Raw genomic sequence first — 19,283 nt, forward strand, 5'->3', positions numbered from 1 at the left:
AATTTAAAATTATGTAAAATAATTGTAAATTTATAATACATAAATACATAACTTCAATTCGTTAAAAAAATGTTTTCTTTAAATCGTCAAATTTAAAAAAAGTTTTACTCATTAATTTACGTTTAATGAGAATTTTGAATTAATTCAGCGATAATTCTTTAATTTCGCTTTTGAATTTGTTGTAAAAACGTGTAGAATTTTTATAGAAGGAGTGGTTTATCTTCTGGAGTCTGGTTGGTCGTACGTACGATTTTTTTCTGTTTCGAGTATTATACTGGTGAAAGTCACCAGTTATAGTGCCACGGCAGTTTTTAGTTATGAACCCGAAAGCTCGTATAGTACGTACCCGATCTGTTGTATTCCATAGTCATAGAATCAATAATCCAATTTATATTTTTAGATTTTATTTTGTAAGAGAAAAAAGTGCTTTCTCGATCAAGTTCATCTAAAATGATTAATAAATACTATTAAAATGGAGTTTGAATATTTTTTAAGACACGTTTTAACCGAATTAATATCATGCCAATCTAGTAAATTATATGAATGGTGGCAAACAAAGCACATCCACAGATAAATTTTAATTTACCATAGACTATAGAAATTAAATTCGAGCAGTGTTGGCCTAGTGGCTTAAGCGTGCGACTCTCATCCCTGAGGTCGTAGGTTCGATCCCTGGATGTGCACCAATGGACTTTCTTTCTATGTGCGCATTTAACATTCGCTCAAGCGGTAAAGGAACACATCGTGAGGAAACCGACATGTCGTAGACCCAAAAAGTCGACGGCGTGTGTCAGGCACTGGAGGCTGATCACTTACTTGATTAAATTGAATAATGATCATGAAACAGATTCAGAAATCTGAGGCCCAGATCTAAAGAGGTTGTAGCGCCACTGATTTTAAACAAAAGTCTATTGTAACTCAATACTTCTATAATTAACGCCTGACATGTCGATATAAACATAATTTTATTATGTGTAGTATGCCTTTTAATAAAAGTAAAATTGATTACCTTTAATATCCTGCAATTTATCGTTCATCTGTTTTAGTAAATTTTTGACCTCTGCCGCAAGTAATGTGAACTGTAGTAATAAAACCTCACGGGTCAAATATCCAAATGAGAAGGTGGAAATCATTACGATCAGTTTCACTAAAAATATTAAATTAACCTTTAGGCACTTTAAAATATTTATAGAAGTAAATTTATTTAATAAAAATATAATAAAGAGCCCGCTAACATTTTAATACGTTTTTGTTAAGGAAACGCAAAAACAGGATGGTTATATCATTTCATTATGAGAGGAAAAGAGAAAAAAAGTCTCGCACAAGCACATTAAATTACGTAAGTGACGTAATTGTGTGAATATTATTCTTAGATGGAATTGTTTTTATATAATATCGGAATGTCAGTACGACAATACGTAAGAAGTTGCAATAACTTTTTAATTAATTCTATTAACTTTTTCCTTAAAATATCTGGTGAAACTTTATTTCTTAAAGTCGAACGACGAAAGTTAAGCGCCCAAAAGAACTGTGCTTCTATCCTACGTCTGAATTCATAGACTGTGGTCCCCTTGATGAGGTTGACAGATAATGATTTGAAATTATGATTAGATTACCAAAATGTTGACATATTTGAATACTAGTAGACTCGACTAAGCGTTGCTGTGGCTAAGATTTTTGTTATATTACATAGTAGTAAAATGTTCAAGAGAAACGGCAGGAGAACACCAATCCACCATGCTTTTTTGGTGGTTATGCCATTAAATTGTAGCTTATGTGAAACGTTGGTATTTATTTTGATAAGGATCAATACCTAGGTATGAATAAAGATCCTTTTCTAGCGGTGGTATTTTAATAAAAAAAAATTTATAAAAGGACGCTTATTGTGACGTAACTATAAAAGATAGAGACATGCTGTCGCATCATTTTTTATAGATAGTGATGTGTCCTGAAAAATTGTAATACATCATTTTGTTCTATCATTAATAGTTTTCGCAGCGCACACGATTGAAGGAAGTTTTTTGTTTATTTTTTTACACCTTGGGTTAGATTATTCAAGTTTTAGTAAGCATCCCTAATTTTTTGAAAATGAAACATAGCCTTTGTCACTCGGGAATAGTGTAGCTTGCTTAACGGTGAAAGAATTTTTGAAATCGGTCCAGTAGTTTCGGAGCCTATTCATTTCAAAAAAACAAAAAATCAAACCTTTCCCCTTTATAATATTAGTATAGACTACCAAAATGTTGACATATTGAAAATACCTTACTTTTAAAAAATTTAGGTCAAAAAATTGCGATTTAAAAAAAATTGCATTTAAATAAATACCATCGTAATTCTCGATAATTTCCTTAGATATATCTGTATACTCGTTCAGAGCTACAAGAATACTGATTAGTACATAGCAGACGTAGAGTGTCATAAACTCTTCTCGTTCTGAACGCTTTTTAGCTCCAATTTTATGCTTGAGCTGAAACAAGTATTACGTGAGGAATAAAATATGCTTAAAAATATTACGTTCTTTACGTTACGTAAAAATAATGTATGGCGGAACTGAATTGTTAACAAATCCATTGGTGGCCTTATTAATAATTAAGATTGAAGTTAAAGCAGGTTTAATAATATATATTTTACTTTATCTAAGACGTTTTATGGTCCTTTAAGAGCGTTCCAATCTTTAAAGGGCCAGGAACGTACTTGCGAGCCCTCTGAGATTGAAAGTATCCATGGGCAGCAGCATCACCTAACATTTGTCACCTAATGTTTGACATCATTTGTCCCCTGATCTATAACCATAGGCAACGATATCACTTGATAGGAGCATCAGGTAAACCTCTTACCCATTTGTCCTCTGGATAAGAACAAAAGACACAGAAAAATGGGTTTAAACAACATACTTGAGGATAAACAAAATTAAAAATTCGCTTTGTTTTTCTAATACACGTCATTATAAATTGGGAGGAACCGGCAAGAATCCCAAAAGCACAGGTCTCTATCACCCGCTGGACCACTACACTAGTTAGTCTTACTACTTAATATATACCTTTTCGATCATATTCAAGGCATGAATAACGCATTTGAATCTACCGCGTGCGTCATTCACACCGACAAATGTTATAGCTGTAATGAGGGTAATGTTAGTAATCCACACTGCCCGGGAAGTAATACTGTGTCCACGAATCGAATGTTCTGTATCAGACAGATCAACGCTGAAGCCAACTAGCATTACGATTGCTGTAAAATAAGAAACTTTCTGTAATACTTGAACATATATAACGTTTTACGGAAGGAAATAAAAAAATTCTGCGACACAAACATGTATATTTATTAAACTTCTAAGCATTTCTTCAAATCGTGGTCAGTCGCTATGTATTAAAATATGTATACAAAGTGTAGTACCTACTCGTTAGCAAAAACGTATTTTTTTAATGTAATAGGAGGCAAACGGGCAGGAGGCTTATCTGATGTTAAGTGATACCGTTGCCTATGTAGCCAGAATAAGAACGCTCTTTTCTTGAAGGACCCTAAGTCGCATTGCTTTGGAAATACTTCAGTAGGCAGCTGGTTCCACATAGTGGTGGTGCGCGGCAAAAACTGCCTTAAGAAACGCTCAGTTGTGGAACGACGGACGTCGAAGTGATACGGATTGTATTTTGTATTCTGCCGTGACGTCCGATAATGAAACTCAGCTGCAGGTATTAGTCCGAACAACTCCTCTGAACACTCTCCATGGTAAATGCGGTAGAAGATACAGACCCCACATTTCTATGCAACGCCAAGGGATCAAGCCGCAAGGAAAGTGACTGGTCGTTGACGATTCGAATAGCTCTTCGTTGAATACGGTCAAGCGGAAGAAGCTGGTACGTGGGAGCTCCCGTCCAGAGGTGAGAACAGTACTCCATGTGGGGTAGTGAGTAAAATGCATGTGGTAAAATAATAATTTATAAAGTTAAAACTCAAATGTTCTCGGTCCCAAGAATTTAATCATAGAAATTTTACCAAATTAACATCTAATATATAAAATTCTCGTGTCGCGGTGCTTGTAGTTAAACTCCTCCGAAACGGCTTGACCGATTCTCATGAAATTTTGTGTGCATATTGGGTATGTCTGAGAATAGGACAACATCTATTTCTCATCCCCCTAAATGTTAATGTTAGTCCAGCCCTAAATTATTTTTTTTAATGTTAAGATAAAAAAAATGATACAGCATTAAAAAATACATACAACCCCTAATTTTCACCACTCTACGATCAACCCCTATTTTTTATTATAAATGATATACATTGCAAAACGACGTTTGCCGGATCAGCTAGTAACTTATATGAATTAATAACAAAAGGTATACTTACTCAAAGCTAGTACAATTAATCTGCTCAAAATACCATAAATTCTCGAATATTTAATTCCGTTTGGCGTAACTGTAATCGGGGCAACACAAAAAACACGCGATATTTTCAAATGTAGCCCTAAAGCACCCTTTAAAACGTATTTGTGTTCACACATTTTATCAGAATTTAATACTAAACTGTTTAATCAGAATAAAAACCTTGTTCCATAAACGTTATAAACCAATATTTTCGTAACGCCTTGAGTGATTTATTAATCTTAAATAAATGTTATTCTTCGTTCACCATGTTTGTGTACGGGGTTATTTTAATATTGTGTTTAATCCATATGAGCTGTTTTGGCGCAGAGCTTAAAGGCGGAAACATACTACTAAAACGCGACGCGACGTGTCGTGTCGACACCCGATGTCCATCGTGCACATTACCAATACGCGACACCACGACACGCTTGCAAATTCAGAAGTCATTTAGCTGATTTATTTATTTTTTTATTCCCCGTGCAATGTGCCAGCAAGTTTTTACCAATTTGAGGTTCAGATTCGAGGAATGTTTGCAGCGCAATGGTGCACACCTGGATGATGTTATTTTTAAGAAATAAATTTCCCAGATGTCTATTTTAATTGAAATAAAAAATTGTATTTAGCTTTTTTATTGTATTTTTTTCAAATTCGCATATCTTTCTAGCCCACCCTGTATTTTTCTAATATACTGAATTGATTAGCAGGTTATATTAGGGAGTTAGGATGTTGTTGTATTAAACTAACAACATCCTAACTCCCTGTTTTTGTCCTTGTATTGAGGTAATCTCATGTCATATAAAACAGAATATTGTTTCACCAACTCAATTAATTGTTCGTCGTTCATTTCGCCAAATAAATCCAAAAATATCTAAGTATATAAATTGACATTCGTGTCAAAAACTAGAAAGACTGACGCATGACGTCATCATCACAACATCCACAACACGCCGATCCAAATCGATTGGATGTTACCGCGTGTGATCACATGGCGTGTTGTCTATGTGCATCTGATCATATTAAATATATGGGATTGATAAGTACTGACATGCGTCGGATGGCGTGGTGTGGCGTCGCGTTTTGGTAGTATGTTTCCGCCTTAAAAGTGATTTTCCTCTTTGGGAGCGTTCTAGTATTACGTCAAGCAATTTTTGGAGATTATTGACCCCCCCCTCATGTAACGCGCCGTAACGTTTTTCTTTATCCAATAGTAAAACCTTTCGTGACCACCCAGTGACTCTTTAGACCTAAAAGTTACTATTATGCGGTGTAAAGTACTGGAATGTTACAAAGGAACGCCTCTACAGCTGACATTATACAATAACAAAAAATTAAATAATAATTAATAATTAATGTTCAGCGCGCCGTCATATACATAGACACATAAACATACAGATTTCTTTTTTTAATTTCTGTCTCCAGCCATCAAACTCAAACTCAAACTCAAAATATCTTTATTCAAGTGGGTAACCAAGTACACTTTTGAATCGTCAAGTTAAATTAATCGTAAATTTACATTTACTACCAGTTCGCAAGTCAAGGGCGTAGAGCGGGTAAGAAGAACTGGCAAGAAGCTTTCCGCCACTCTTTTTAATCGCCAAGTATTGTCATACAAATCGTTTGAACTGGAGCAATTCAATCCCAAGGATTAGGATCATTTAAGTAGTCCTCAAATTTATAAAAAGCTTTGTTGATTAATTTTCGTTTAACGAGGGCTTTGAATTTATTTAGTGATAATTCTCTAATTTCGCTTGGGAGTTTGTTGTAAAAACGAATACAATTTCCATATAAGGAGTGGTTTATCTTTTGGAGCTTGGTTGGTCGTACACTCAAATTAGTTTTATTCGCGTATTATACTGGTGAAAGTCACCATTTGTTTTAAAATCGTTTATATTTTTTTGGACATACAACAAGGCTTCAAGAATATATTGACCAGATAGTGTCATAATATTTAATTCCTTAAACTTATTCCGTACCGACTCCCTCGGAGAAACACAACAAATACCCCGAATCTTTTGGCATTGATCAATTTATAGTTGAAATATAAAATTCTCGTGTCACAATGTTCGTTCCCATACTCCTCCGTAACGGCTCGACCGATTCTTATGAAATTTTGTATGAATATTCAGAAAGTCTGAGAATGTACCAAAATGTCAAGGGTGGTCCCTCATATACCTACCCCTAGATTTTTATTTTTTAGGCAAAACTTTTTGTTTTCTTTCTTTATGATACAGCATACAAAAATACATACAACCCTTAATTGTAACCCCTCTACCATTAACCCCTATTTTTTATTATAGTAGATAGTTATTTTTATTAGCTAAAATTTTTTTCCTAGAAATATAAAGTATAAATGTATAAAGCATGGCAAATCGACGTTTGCCGGGTCAGCTAACTCCTAGTTTTCGCATAGGGTAATAAAAACGTTATAATTTCAAAATGAGTTTATTAGAAAATAAATCATCAATGTTGTTATTACATGTGTGTTCAATAGGTTCTTAGTTGTTGCAGTAATTAAGTTGCGTGGTGAAGAAGTTACCAGCGAGTGGGTTTCCAAGGCGATAGGTCTCTGCGAAATCAGCTATGCGCGTTATAATACGGGTCCTGGCCAACCTGGCAATAGATAAAGTCGTTAATAACTAGCTGCAGCCCTGCGATTCTGTAACTCACTTTTCGAACTCACACAGCGGTTTTCGCATCGGCGGTCGCTCTCAAATCAGTCGTGAAGCAGTCATTTTATGATTTGGCATTCTGATAAACAATAAACTACAAGCTCCCACCTTTTCAAAACACATGCGTACAGTAAAATGGATAATCAACCCGTCAGTTGAAACCTTACCTATAAAGATTTATATCTTCAGTGTTTATTGGCCGTTCTTGTTCGTACACAAGCGCAATTACCCGGTGTAAGCCGGTTCCTATTTGAGGAAAGGCTGGCGTGAAGGGAACAATGATATGGCCAGAACAGAAGTCCAGCGTGCTTGGAAGGTTCATCGCTAATAGGTTCACAAAGCCTCTGTTATGTCGTGGCAGATTCGTTGGACTATCAATGTCTGGAAGCGAACAAATATAGGGTATATATTTTTTAATGTATTAATAGGATTACAGATTAGTTTGTTGTATTATTTACGTAATGTATTTTTTACTAAAAAATATTTAACTTATAAATTAAGTAAACTTAGTTATGTAAATAATTTAAAATACTCGCATTTGTATGTGACAAAGTTGTATATACATCTCTTTTTCACTTTAGTGTAAACAGAATTGAAAGAAAGAGACCTTTTTAAATGGTGTGATTTAAACGAATAATTTTCATAACCTTAATTGAATTACAACATTTTCTAATTAATTCGGTAGAGATCGCTGGAACGAATTCAACAGGAAGGTTGAAGAGTAGAAATAAATAAAAATGTTAAGAGATACATTTAAAACACGAAGTATTTCTACAAAGAATAAAAACAAAAACGTACTCACCGATCGCGATCAATGTGTATAATTTGTTCGCGTTACCATTTCCGAAGGAAAAGGTATCTGGATCTATGATTCTAAGAGGAGAAATGAAAGTCCCCAAGTTTACGTCTACTGAAGAAAATGGCGCCTAAAAAAAGTAAAATACAACCTACATATTCCATTTTTGGAAGAAAAATATTTTGAAAAATAATGTTAAAAAAATTGCGAATTTGTAGCAAGAACCTTGAATGGAGAGTGGACTTCTTCGTATATTTTTTTAATTTTAAAATAATTAATTATTTAAAATTGATTTTGCAAATCAAAACATCAAGACAATATACATAGCATTGATTGTAAGAATTATAATTGTTTTAGAAAAAAGGCTTTAGATTCCGCTTTATTGTAAAATTTATTATAAAATATTACAATTACCGCCATCTGAAGATGACAAAGCAACAAAACATTTATTTCCATATATTTTCTTCTATGCTATTTATTTACAACAAGATTCTTTAAATACTTTAAATCTGAAGGGTATGAAATAGCCCTGTGTTAGAAATCTTACAAAATCATAAGATTGTAATGATAATATTACCTCCAAAAAGTTCTGCGGTGGCACCGGTAGGTAATTGGGTGTAATATTGAAGTTACGGAACGCGTCTGGTACTGAACACTGCGATTTTGGAGTTTCAAGCCTTCCAGGAATACAGAAGCAATCATTGCTACATTGCGCCTGCGCTCCGACGATCCCCAAAACAAGAACGAATAAAGGCACCATAGCGCTCTCTTTCAAGTGTCAAATGTAATACGAAATGTAGTATGAATTACGCACATTCTTTTTATATGAAACCTTCTGTTACCGTTACCGTTAGATTGTAATCTATCTCGCGAGATTATAAACTGTCGAAAGATTGTGAACTCAACGTACTGCTTACAATTTAACGTACTATTATTCGGTAGATTATAATCTATCAAAGTGAAATCGTCAAATTGTGAAGCGGTACGCACCTCGCGCGCTGATTGGTCGGCTTTATAGTAGACCGTTATATGTCCATAGAGTTAGGAATGAAACAAGGGTATCGGTCAAATAAAATGAATGCACTTCAAAAATTAGTATTTATTACTTAGTAGGTAATCAATCATTCTGACATCACATGATGAAAAAATAAAAATAAAATAACCAATCAGCGCGCGAGGTGCGTACCGTTTCACAATTTGACGATTTCACTTCGATAGATTATAATCTACCGAATAATAATACGTTAAGTTGTAAGCAGTACGTTGAGTTCACAATTTTTCGACAGTTTACAATCTCGTGAGATAGATTACAATCTAACGGTTTTTACAATTTTACGTTGACATATACATCGTCCTCAAAACTATACACTGATATAAGAGAGGCGCTGGAGAGAAACCGTTGGAGACAGATTGTTCGTTCCAGATGTTTCCTTGCTGACCATCACGCTCCGACATGAGCTACCGATTCAAGAGAGTGAGACTACTTTATTTAATACACAATGCGGAAAATACCTTATTCTAATTAAAAATATTTTTAGTAAAACTCGCAGTGTTAGCTAGGTTTACAGGTATTGTGTTAAAATTTTGGAATACACACCTGTGTACACATCATTATTTATGTGTTCTAATTATTTCAACTGATCGGACCAAATCGGAATCGTTGAGCTCAAATATTATTCCTATGAATTTAAGACATAATTATATTTTTTATAAGACTTAAATTTATGTCAATAACATACATGTTATAGAGAAGTTTTATTGAACAAAAATTAATTACCAATTCAACATCTTAATTGTTTGATTGATTTATTCCTACTTTTACAAAGCATTTCATAACAGCACAATGCCAAACACTTACGGCCTGGCCACGGGGATCGGCGGCGCGAACTGCGATGCGGGAGGCGAGGCGACCATTCGCGCGGGGCCGATTGCAGGCCACGGACCAGTCACGTTTGCCGCCGCGACCAGTAAGGAAGTTCGACAGCGAAATGTCTTTATCGAAATCATCTCGATATTGCTTGGAAAGTAATAGCTTTTGGTGCAAGACCTAATATTTGGAGAAATTGTGGAGAATTCCACAAGAAGTATGAGAAATTCAGAATATATCCAGAATTATTTTTTTGAGTATACCAGAATGAGTATTGAAACCTTCAATTATATTCTTATGAATATTCAACCAGAATTGGAGAAAAAAGTTAATGCAAATAGAATTTTAAGTGCCGCTGAAAAATTGTTTTTGAGATTAAGGTATATTAAATTAATGCTGTGGATGGCCAGACTTCCAAATAGCTGGTCTAGCCAGTATTTCAGTAACAAAAACTCTGTATTCATTTTTCGCCGCGACCACGACTAAACTTATTTATTCCCTTCTCTATTCGCCGCGACTGCCGCTCGACTCCGTGGCTTGCACCGTACTGATTCATGCATTTGTTTCGCTCGCCCGTCGCGACGTCAGTCGCCCGCGCGATTCGCTCGGTACATTTCGCCGGTCGCATCGCTGGTCGCCGTTGCGCGTGGCTTGATTAGTACATTGCTATGAGTTTATTTCAGTCGCTAGACGCATCGCGGTTCGCACCGCGCGAATATTCGCGTCGGCAAATGTCCCGTGGCCAGGCTGTTAATCTACTCGGTTAACTTAAGCTAAACTGAAAAAACGTTCGCTCGAACGGTGAAGGAAAACATCGTGAGGAAACCGGCTTGCCTTAGACCCAAAAAGTCAACGGCGTGCGGCAGGAACAGAAGGCTGATCACCTACTTGCCTATTCAATTAACAAATGATGATGAAACAGATACAGAAATCTGAGGCCCATACCAAGAAAGATTGTAGCGCCATTGATTTATTTTATAGATATTCCAGGCCAACACTGCTCGTTGACGAAAACCAATACATGTTAATGTTACTGTGGGCAATGAAACAATTTATAAGCAAAGCATTTAAGTAAAGAAGTCGCCGTCAACATCATCTTCGTAAACACTACTTACCGATACACTGTGTAGTAACCATTTTCATCCCTTTATAGTCCTTCTCATATTATAAACGCGAAAGTTTGTGAGTATGGATGGATGTTTGTTACTCTATCGCTTAAAAACAACTGATTTTAATGAAACTGTACAATAATATAACTTATACATCAGCATAACACATAGGTTACAATTTATAAAGATATTGTGTGAATTGTCCAAAATATCATGTAAGCAGGAAAAAATGTACCATCTGCGAGATATTCTGGCGTGCGCTGCCAAAACCGCTAGAGTTACACATATGTAATGTATGATGGAAATGTTTATCTTAAATAGTCCTACCAAAAAGCCCCGTGCATTATATATCTATTATCTATATCTTATGTGTAAGCCATTACAGCCAAAATTGTGAACAAGGATAAGTATCAAGTATCTACAAAGGATAATTTGTAGATACTTTTATAGCTTCTGGTATTTAAAGTAGATAAAATATGTCTTTCACGCTACATCGTATGGACAAATATTATTTTAACCCTGCGCAGACGAAGTCGCGGTCACCAGCTAGTAGTTTATACTTTTAGGATTGACAAGTCTAAGTGGAGGTATGGAATAATCTTATAATTCTTGTCGTATCGAAATTCGCGTAAAACAGAAAACAACTGATACTAGGTATATAGGGAAAGTATTATCAAGTGTAATAATATGTAAATTAAAGCAATTTAAACAATATTAATAAAATGTGCATTAAGTTTTTTAAACAATTGATATAATGAAAAAGTTAATTAACATTACATCATTCGTTTGTCGCGTCTGGGACTTCGGAGTTATATTATCGATTCTAAATGGCTTTGAAACACTCAAACTGCTTTTTTTGGACCTCAGATTTCTTAAAATGCAATCACATTTACATTAGTATTACCTTAAACTAGACCAGTTTCCAGACCGCAGTAATATCACAAGCAGAAGTTGCAGCTTTTTAAATTCTGAAATAAAACTATAGTTGAGTATTAAATATTTGTTTTTTGCCTACAGCCTTGCGATTCTATTACTCACTTTTCAAACTCATATAAAATGACTGCTTTACGACTGATTTGACCGCGACCGCCGCTGCGAAAACCGCTGTGAGAGTTCGAAAAGTGAATTACAGAATCGCAAGGCAGGGGTCTAAACTAGGAGTAAAAACTATTTGCATAAATCCGCCACATGTACATGAAAAACATGATCTATGTCACCCATCACTTCTGTTGACTACAGAGCTATCTTGGGCACGCACCACCACAAGTCTGGACTGTGAAGCCTGAAAAGCTTGTTAAGAGAAAAGTAAAGGTGTTTGCGTAATTGTAATTTTAAGACTAACCTGCCGTGCGATTTTGTAATTCAGTTTTCAAACTCTCACGGCGGATTCCGCTCTCAATCAATCATTTTATGATTTGGCATTCTGATAAACAATAACCGCGACAAAAGCGCCGCTCTGGTGAGTTGAAACTAAATTTCGACACTCAAATCACTTACGCCCAAAAATTGTAGGCATTTGGTATTCTGATAATGTCATCGGACATCACACGTGAATTCAAATCGGCAGTGAAGTCAAATTTTACGCCAAATTAGAAGTTTCTCTTTCCTCGGTGAATTCGTGATTCACAAGTGAGTTTTAGCGAAGTTAAACGTTGTTTTATATGAAAATATTCTAACAGGACAATTTATACGTATTTTGGGGTAAGTGATAAAATAATATTATAATACAGCATTTTTAATAAAAAATATATCTATGAGTATATAATTTGTCATTTTAAAATAAGTAAAAAATTATAGAGCCTTGTTAAATTGGTATGAAATCATGCGTCGTTCTGGCTTCACCGACAAAATAATCGTGGTATATATGGGTGCCAAGATCTGTGTTCGCTTGGACAAAGTTCCAGCTCAAATGGTTTACAAAGGAATAAATGTAGCTCGAAATTATTCGTGTAGTACCTTTTTCTAACACGACTGGATAACCTGTACTATGTTCTATGTTCTGATGCCCTTAAAATTGTCTTCGAAGAAAGATTTACATTAAGTGAAATTTAAAAAATAACCAGGAATAACTCTAAAATATTTTTATACACACATTTATTTTAATACACACAAAAACAAATTCAAAACATATTTAAAAATTGAAATTATTTATCAACTGCATCACATTACATTTGATCTATTTGATCACTATCGCAGTTATACACTGTCGTCCTTATCAGAACTGTCACAGCGTCTCAACTCCGTTGTATACACGTTACCAGCGACGGGGTTTCCAAGATGATAGGTCTTCGTGAACTTTGTAAGGTTAGGTATTACTGGATATCTCGATAATCTGAAAAAAATATACATTTACTGCAAAAGGAGTGAAAAGCGTACTCTTGCGATTTTTTATTTATAAACGCAATTTTCTCGGTCGCCGCAGGAAAACGTCGAAAGGGAAACTTTTTAGGTCTGGGCCTCAGATTTTCTGTATCTGTTTCATGATCATCATTTGTCAATCTAATAAGATAGAAGTAGGTCATTAGCCTTCACCAAGTTTTTGGTTCTAAGGCAAGCCGATTCCTTCACGATGTTTTCCTTCACCGACCTCCGTTAGAGCGAATATTAAATGCGCACGTAGACAGAGAGCCCATTGGTGCACAGCCGGGGATCGAATCTACGATATAGAGTTATTAATAGCATAATAATTTTTCGTTATTATGCTATTTAAATTGTCAAATTACATCCTTTCAAATACAAAAACGTGTTTTGTAAATTTATGTCAAGAAAATGTTTTAGATTTATATATTTTTTTAATGAGTTAAATATACCACTGAGCATGGTAATGATTATCGTCATGAAGATTCTTTACTTCAATCCGTTCAGTGGTTATTTCTATATATTTAATCATGTCAAAGAAGTTTCATTCCTTTTAACCAACTTAAAAAAATAAGTACTTACTTTAAAAGATCTAGTTGGTTTGCATCAATTGGTCCTTTTTGCTCGTAAGCCAACTTTCCATGACGATGGATTCCGCTTCCTAAAGCAGGTAAGGGCGGAGTAAACATGACAATCACATCTCCAGATGTTGCTACCACGTTCTCCAAATCCCTTACATTCATCAAAAGGTCGATAACTTTTCCATTTGATTCGCCATCGAAGTCTAAAATGAATATTTTTAAATTATACCAAACTAGAATAAAATAAATAGTTAGTAGTTTAAGTTCAGTAAGTCTGAAAATCGGCTACTGTCTATCTTTTAAACCCCAAAGTGATAAGGGTACCACAAAAATTTATATTTTTATTTTTTGAACAATTTTTCTTGTTTTTATTTTTTTATGATACAACATATAAAAATACACACAACCCCTAATGTTCACCCCTCTTGGATCAACCCCTATTTTTTAATTTGTTAATTATATATCTTATGTCTTGAACTCTGAAGTTTATGTAGAGAAAAATTCACAGAAAAACCTAAAAAGTTTTCATTACAGAAAACCGAACAGTCTCTGGGGTAGCATAGCAAAATGTTCCATGTTGGTACAAAGGTAGGCTAAGTAATATCACATTAAGGAGAAACGAAGTTCGCGGGGGCAGCTAGTAATATTACAAAAATTATAACCAAGTTCAACATGTACAAATACATTATTCCGTTTTTTAGTTTTTTAGATTTTGTTCTCATTTAAGTGAAATCTATGCACTATGTAATAGTGGAATGTACTCACCGATGGCTAGCAATGTGTAATATCCATTTTTTTTCCCTTTATGGTAACTTACAGTTTTAGGGTCAACAAGTCTAAGAGGAGGTATGAAATTTCCTACATTCACTTTTGCCGTGCCATAGTTCGTCTAAAACATAGAACTATTTAAGTCAGGTAGTACAATAATTATATGTAATATATGTGTTTCTATTGATTTACTTACATAATAAAATCAATGTTTTACGGATATACGAATCTCGACTTTGTCCAAGCGATAGACAGACACACAGACAGACAGACAGACAGATTTATTATAAACAAAAACACACACACATAAACACATAAAGTAACAATAATCATAGAATAAAATTAAATAAAAAATATAATGAAATATATAAAGAAAAAGTTGTTTTGCCTTCGGTTCCTTTCAAGTGTGTAATTCGTGTGTGCTGTGGCTGTAATTGGCCCTGGCTCAGCATTATGCTAAGGAACAGAATGCTCCACAGCTCGATAGGTTGAGTTTCGTATTTTTTAATAATAATAAATCGTTTATCGATTACGTTTTAAAATCCACACAATCAGCCAGCAATTATAAAAAATAAATGTATAAATTTTATAAATCAATAAATATTTTTTTTTTTTAATAATATAAAAAAGGTACACTTATTATTAGAATCACGCAAGGAATTCATAAAAATCAGTCGATCCATTTCGGAAGAGTTTACTATATATAATAAAGATATACAATAGTTTAATGTAAGTGTTGTCAAGTTCCGTTTACATGTCAAAAGGAAGACTGACTGCCCACGACACAAGGAATATTAGTGTAGGGGCACTTTCTTTTTAATTTAATATTCTTTTTATTGTGTATAATAAAGTTTTTTCTTTCTTCTTTTCAGAAAATTTAAATTTAAAATACCTCTAGAAAACCCTTTGGTGCGACTTGTACGTAGTGCGGAGTTATGTTAAAATTTCTAAATGCCTCCGGGACACTTGTAGACGATTTTTCGGTCTTCAAATTCCCTGATATGCAAGTACACTCTTTGTCACAGCTGTCTAAGTTGCTAGAACCTAGAACTACTTGAGTAAGAAACAGCACATAGACAAGAAGTTCCATTTTGACAGCTCTGAAATTTTGTATGATAATCATTAGTCGAAAATCTACCACGACTTTGAACAAGTATAAAACGTCTAAAATATTTGCATGAAAATCTTTAGTTTTGCCCAACCAGTACCAGGCATTTTCTAATTCATACATACAGATTGACGTAATGTACGATGTCAATCTTATGGAGATAAAATAGTATCTTTCATTACAAGTGCGGAAAGCGTGTCATTGCAAAGAGTTCCGACAAATGTCTACCCAAACCGAGGCGCAGCCAAAGGTGAGGGTTGACAGTCGGAACAAGTTGCAATGATGGTTCCGCACGTGTACTGATCAACTATTTTTAATACAGCCCTGCGATTCTGTAACTCACTTTTCGAAATCACACAGCGGTTTTCGCATCATTCTGATAAACAATAAGCTACAAGCTCCCACCCTTTCAGAATGTCAAATCATAAAATGACTGCTTCACGACTGATTGCAGAGCGACCGCCGAAAACCGCTGTGTGAGTTTGAAAAGTGAGTGACAGAATCGCAGGGCAGAACAACTATTGTTAATAGTTGCGAAAAAATGAAGCAATTTAATAAAATAATAAAAACACAATGAACTCCTAAATAATCATTTATTTCTTATAATAGTTATAATTATTCACATATTGCATTGCATTGATGTACCTGTACTGTAATGCGCCACTTTTTGAGCAACTGTATTAAAAATTAAATTTCGGTTTACCTAGAATGATGTCCCACTAGTGATCGTCAACTTATATATTCGATTAATATTATGTTTCATTATTTATACTGGGTAATAAAGCCTTATCGTTAAGAAAAAAAAAACACGACAATAGTGTGAAGTTATTAACATATATATATGACGTAGTGTTAGGATAAAAATACTGACATTTTATTATTATGCTTGGATAATTATATCATACAGGGGGTATATTACTATTTTTATTTATTTCTAGAAAAATAACAGCAAATCCATATTGTACAATGTGTCTAAAAAAATAAAAATCTCTTTTTAGGTCTTGCCCTCAGATTTCTGAATCTGTTTCATGATCATTTTTAAATCTAATAGGCAAGTAGGTGATCAGCCTCCAGTGCCTGACACACGCCGTCGACTTTTTGGGTCTAAGACATGTCGGTTTCCTCACGATGTTTTCCTTCACTGTTCGAGCAAATGTTAAATGCGCACATAGAAAGAAAGTCCATTGGTGCTCAGCCGAGGATCGAATCTACGACCTCAGGTATGAATGCTGCACGCTAAAGCCACCACTGCTCTACATCTACATAAATTGTATTGTAATTTGTAGTTAGCTAAAACCGAAATATTGGCGAATTACGCAGATAATTCGTGCACGTACGAAGCACGAACGTTTTTACGCTCACAATACGTACCTATGTACATGAATATAAACACTTCGAGTTGAACTTATGATAAGTCGCATCCATCACTTTTATACCAATTGGATAAAGACGCGGGCATGGACTAGTACATCTATTACTTAAAAATAAATATAGCTATAACGTTTTCGATACATTTTACAAAAAAATGACCTTATCGACGCTAATACATTACATTGTCTGTGCTTGAAAACTAATTGCATTTTCGAGGGTTCCTACAAAAAATAAATACGTGTACTATTATTTTTGAGAGCTTTGTTTACTTTTGCTGACAAGAGGAAGGGCGAGGGGGGGGGGATAAATTTCAGTAAATCTTCTTAAACGGCTCCAAATTCTCGATGAAGTAAAAAAAGCTTTTTTGATACCTAGATTTTAAATAGAATGAACATAAACCTTTAATGCGACAATTTTTGTAATTAAATTAATATAAAAGAAGGATGTTTAATTTTTCGAGAACCCCGAACCATTTCTAAACGACAATACCACTTGAAAATAAATACGGTTGAAGAGACAAATATATAAAAAATTAATTATTTTCATTTTAATACTATCAATCCTATTGTTTCGCGTCTTAAAAATTGTTTACACCGAAATCTTAATTTTACAACTGATAATTATTGCAAAGCGACTGGGACTTCGGAGTTATATTATCGATTCTAAATGCCTTTGAAAGACTCAAACTGCTATTTTTGGACCTCAGATTTTTGAAAATGCAATCATATTTACAATTGTCAGCGTTAGTCTTTACCTAGAGTTCCCAGTTACAGCACAAGCAAAATTTTTAAGGTCTGAAAAAAATATAGTTGGATATAAAATATTGGTATTTGCGTACCTACCTAAAGGGGTGTAATATAAAAAGAAAACTGTTTACATTAATCCGCCACTTGCACATAAAAAATATGATCTATCTCACCCATGACTTCTGATGACTACGTACCTACTTTCATACTAGACTGTGGACCTAAGAGCCTGTTAAGAGAAGAGCCAACCATAAAGAGCAATCCTCAAACGACATAGTAGGTGTTCCTGTCGTAATTGTAATTTTAAGACAGACCTGCCTTGCGATTCTGTAACTCACTTTTCAAACTCTCACAGTGGATTCCGCGCTCAAATCACTCATGAAAGAATCATTTTACGATTTTGCATTCTGAAGACAAAAGCACCGTTCGGGTGAGAACTAAAATTCGACACTCAAATCACTTGCGCCCAAAAATTGAAGGCATTTGGTATTCTGATGATGCCATCTGACATCTAACGTGAATTAAAATCGGAAGTGAAGTCGAATGTTTACGTCAAATTAAAAGTTTCTCTTTCCTCGGTAGACCAGTGCAGATAGCCTTCAAAATAAATAAAAAGCGAAAAAAATTACAGTAGGATGAAACCCATTAGAAAAGCAGGGGAATATGATCAAAATGAAAGGAAAAATAAATTACGGTCGATCTGAGGTCGGGAAGGGGTCGGGGGGGGGGGGGAGTTTTAAGGGTAAAAAACGGTTTATCTCGATTTCCGGCAAAACTAAAAGTCCTATCGAAGAAAGTTAAATGGCAAAGTTGTAGGTAATAAAAAGATCTAAAACTTTTGTATTCACACATTTTTCATAGAACCTCAAAATTGGTGTGAAAAATTCAAAAAACCAAGTTTTTGGTTTTTTATTTTTATCTTTTACAAAAGTTTATTTTTTTAAACGAAATTTGGTGAAAACTTACCTTATTATGTCCCAAATATACTGTAATTTATTTGATTAAAAATATTTATTTTTTCACCTTATTTTGAATTAATATCGAAAAAACACCCTAATTTTCAATCGAAAATTCTGACGTCAAAATTTCAGCTTTTTTCAAAAAGTTGGTATGCTTTCAGTTCGTTGAAATCTCTACTTTCCTATGGTAAAAAAATATATATATATTACCATAGTAAATCTTCTCAGAAAATGCAAAACATCGTATGCAGTAACGCCCAGACCCGTCATACCCTTCCCTACTTCTCTATGAATCTTCTTTAAATTATAATTAGATGCCTATTTATTACTATTTTAAGATAACTTATATATACCTGAGTGACCTAAAAAAATTTTTTAGCCTTTAGATGAGCTAAAATTTTCGTATTTCATAGAGAAGTAGGGAAGGGTATGACGGGTCTGGGCGTTACTGCATACGATGTTTTGCATTTTCTGAGAAGATTTACTATGGTAATATATATATATTTTTTTACCATAGGAAAGTAGAGATTTCAACAAACTGAAAGCACACCAACTTTTTGAAAAAAGCTGAAATTTTGACGTCAGAA

At 34.4% G+C, this 19,283-nt stretch overlaps 2 protein-coding genes across 2 annotated transcripts; both read right to left on the reverse strand.

The window, feature by feature from the left end:
- Positions 1-6,836: 6,836 nt before the first annotated feature.
- Positions 6,837-8,606, reverse strand: LOC125054006 (protein D1-like). Its single transcript, XM_047655656.1, has 4 exons — positions 8,407-8,606; positions 7,836-7,959; positions 7,201-7,414; positions 6,837-6,974 (listed from the first exon to the last, which is right to left on the reverse strand). The coding sequence occupies exons 1-4, from the start codon at positions 8,587-8,589 to the stop codon at positions 6,860-6,862; spliced, it is 636 nt and encodes a 211-aa protein (XP_047511612.1). The 5' UTR covers positions 8,590-8,606; the 3' UTR covers positions 6,837-6,859.
- Positions 8,607-12,882: 4,276 nt separating this feature from the next.
- On the reverse strand, positions 12,883-15,987 carry LOC125053689 (protein D1-like). Its single transcript, XM_047655188.1, has 5 exons — positions 15,964-15,987; positions 15,405-15,612; positions 14,510-14,633; positions 13,746-13,947; positions 12,883-13,137 (listed from the first exon to the last, which is right to left on the reverse strand). The coding sequence occupies exons 2-5, from the start codon at positions 15,600-15,602 to the stop codon at positions 13,002-13,004; spliced, it is 660 nt and encodes a 219-aa protein (XP_047511144.1). The 5' UTR covers positions 15,603-15,612; positions 15,964-15,987; the 3' UTR covers positions 12,883-13,001.
- Between the last annotated feature and the right edge of the window lie 3,296 nt (positions 15,988-19,283).

This window comes from Pieris napi, chromosome 11 (assembly GCF_905475465.1).
Source record: "Pieris napi chromosome 11, ilPieNapi1.2, whole genome shotgun sequence".
Classification (NCBI taxonomy): domain Eukaryota; kingdom Metazoa; phylum Arthropoda; class Insecta; order Lepidoptera; family Pieridae; genus Pieris; species Pieris napi.

What these genes read in the sequence shown, in the direction of transcription:
- LOC125054006 (XM_047655656.1), bottom strand. Translation starts at nt 8,589, where the DNA reads ATGGTGCCTTTATTCGTTCTTGTTTTGGGGATCGTCGGAGCGCAGGCG. An exon ending in CACCGCAGAACTTTTTGGAG is followed by an intron (nt 7,960 to 8,406) that starts GTAATATTATCA and finishes TACTTTTTTTAG; the next exon opens with GCGCCATTTTCTTCAGTAGA. An exon ending in ATACACATTGATCGCGATCG is followed by an intron (nt 7,415 to 7,835) that starts GTGAGTACGTTT and finishes GTTCGCTTCCAG; the next exon opens with ACATTGATAGTCCAACGAAT.
- LOC125053689 (XM_047655188.1), bottom strand. Translation starts at nt 15,602, where the DNA reads ATGGAACTTCTTGTCTATGTGCTGTTTCTTACTCAAGTAGTTCTAGGT. An exon ending in CACCAAAGGGTTTTCTAGAG is followed by an intron (nt 14,634 to 15,404) that starts GTATTTTAAATT and finishes TCTATGTTTTAG; the next exon opens with ACGAACTATGGCACGGCAAA. An exon ending in TTACACATTGCTAGCCATCG is followed by an intron (nt 13,948 to 14,509) that starts GTGAGTACATTC and finishes TATTCATTTTAG; the next exon opens with ACTTCGATGGCGAATCAAAT.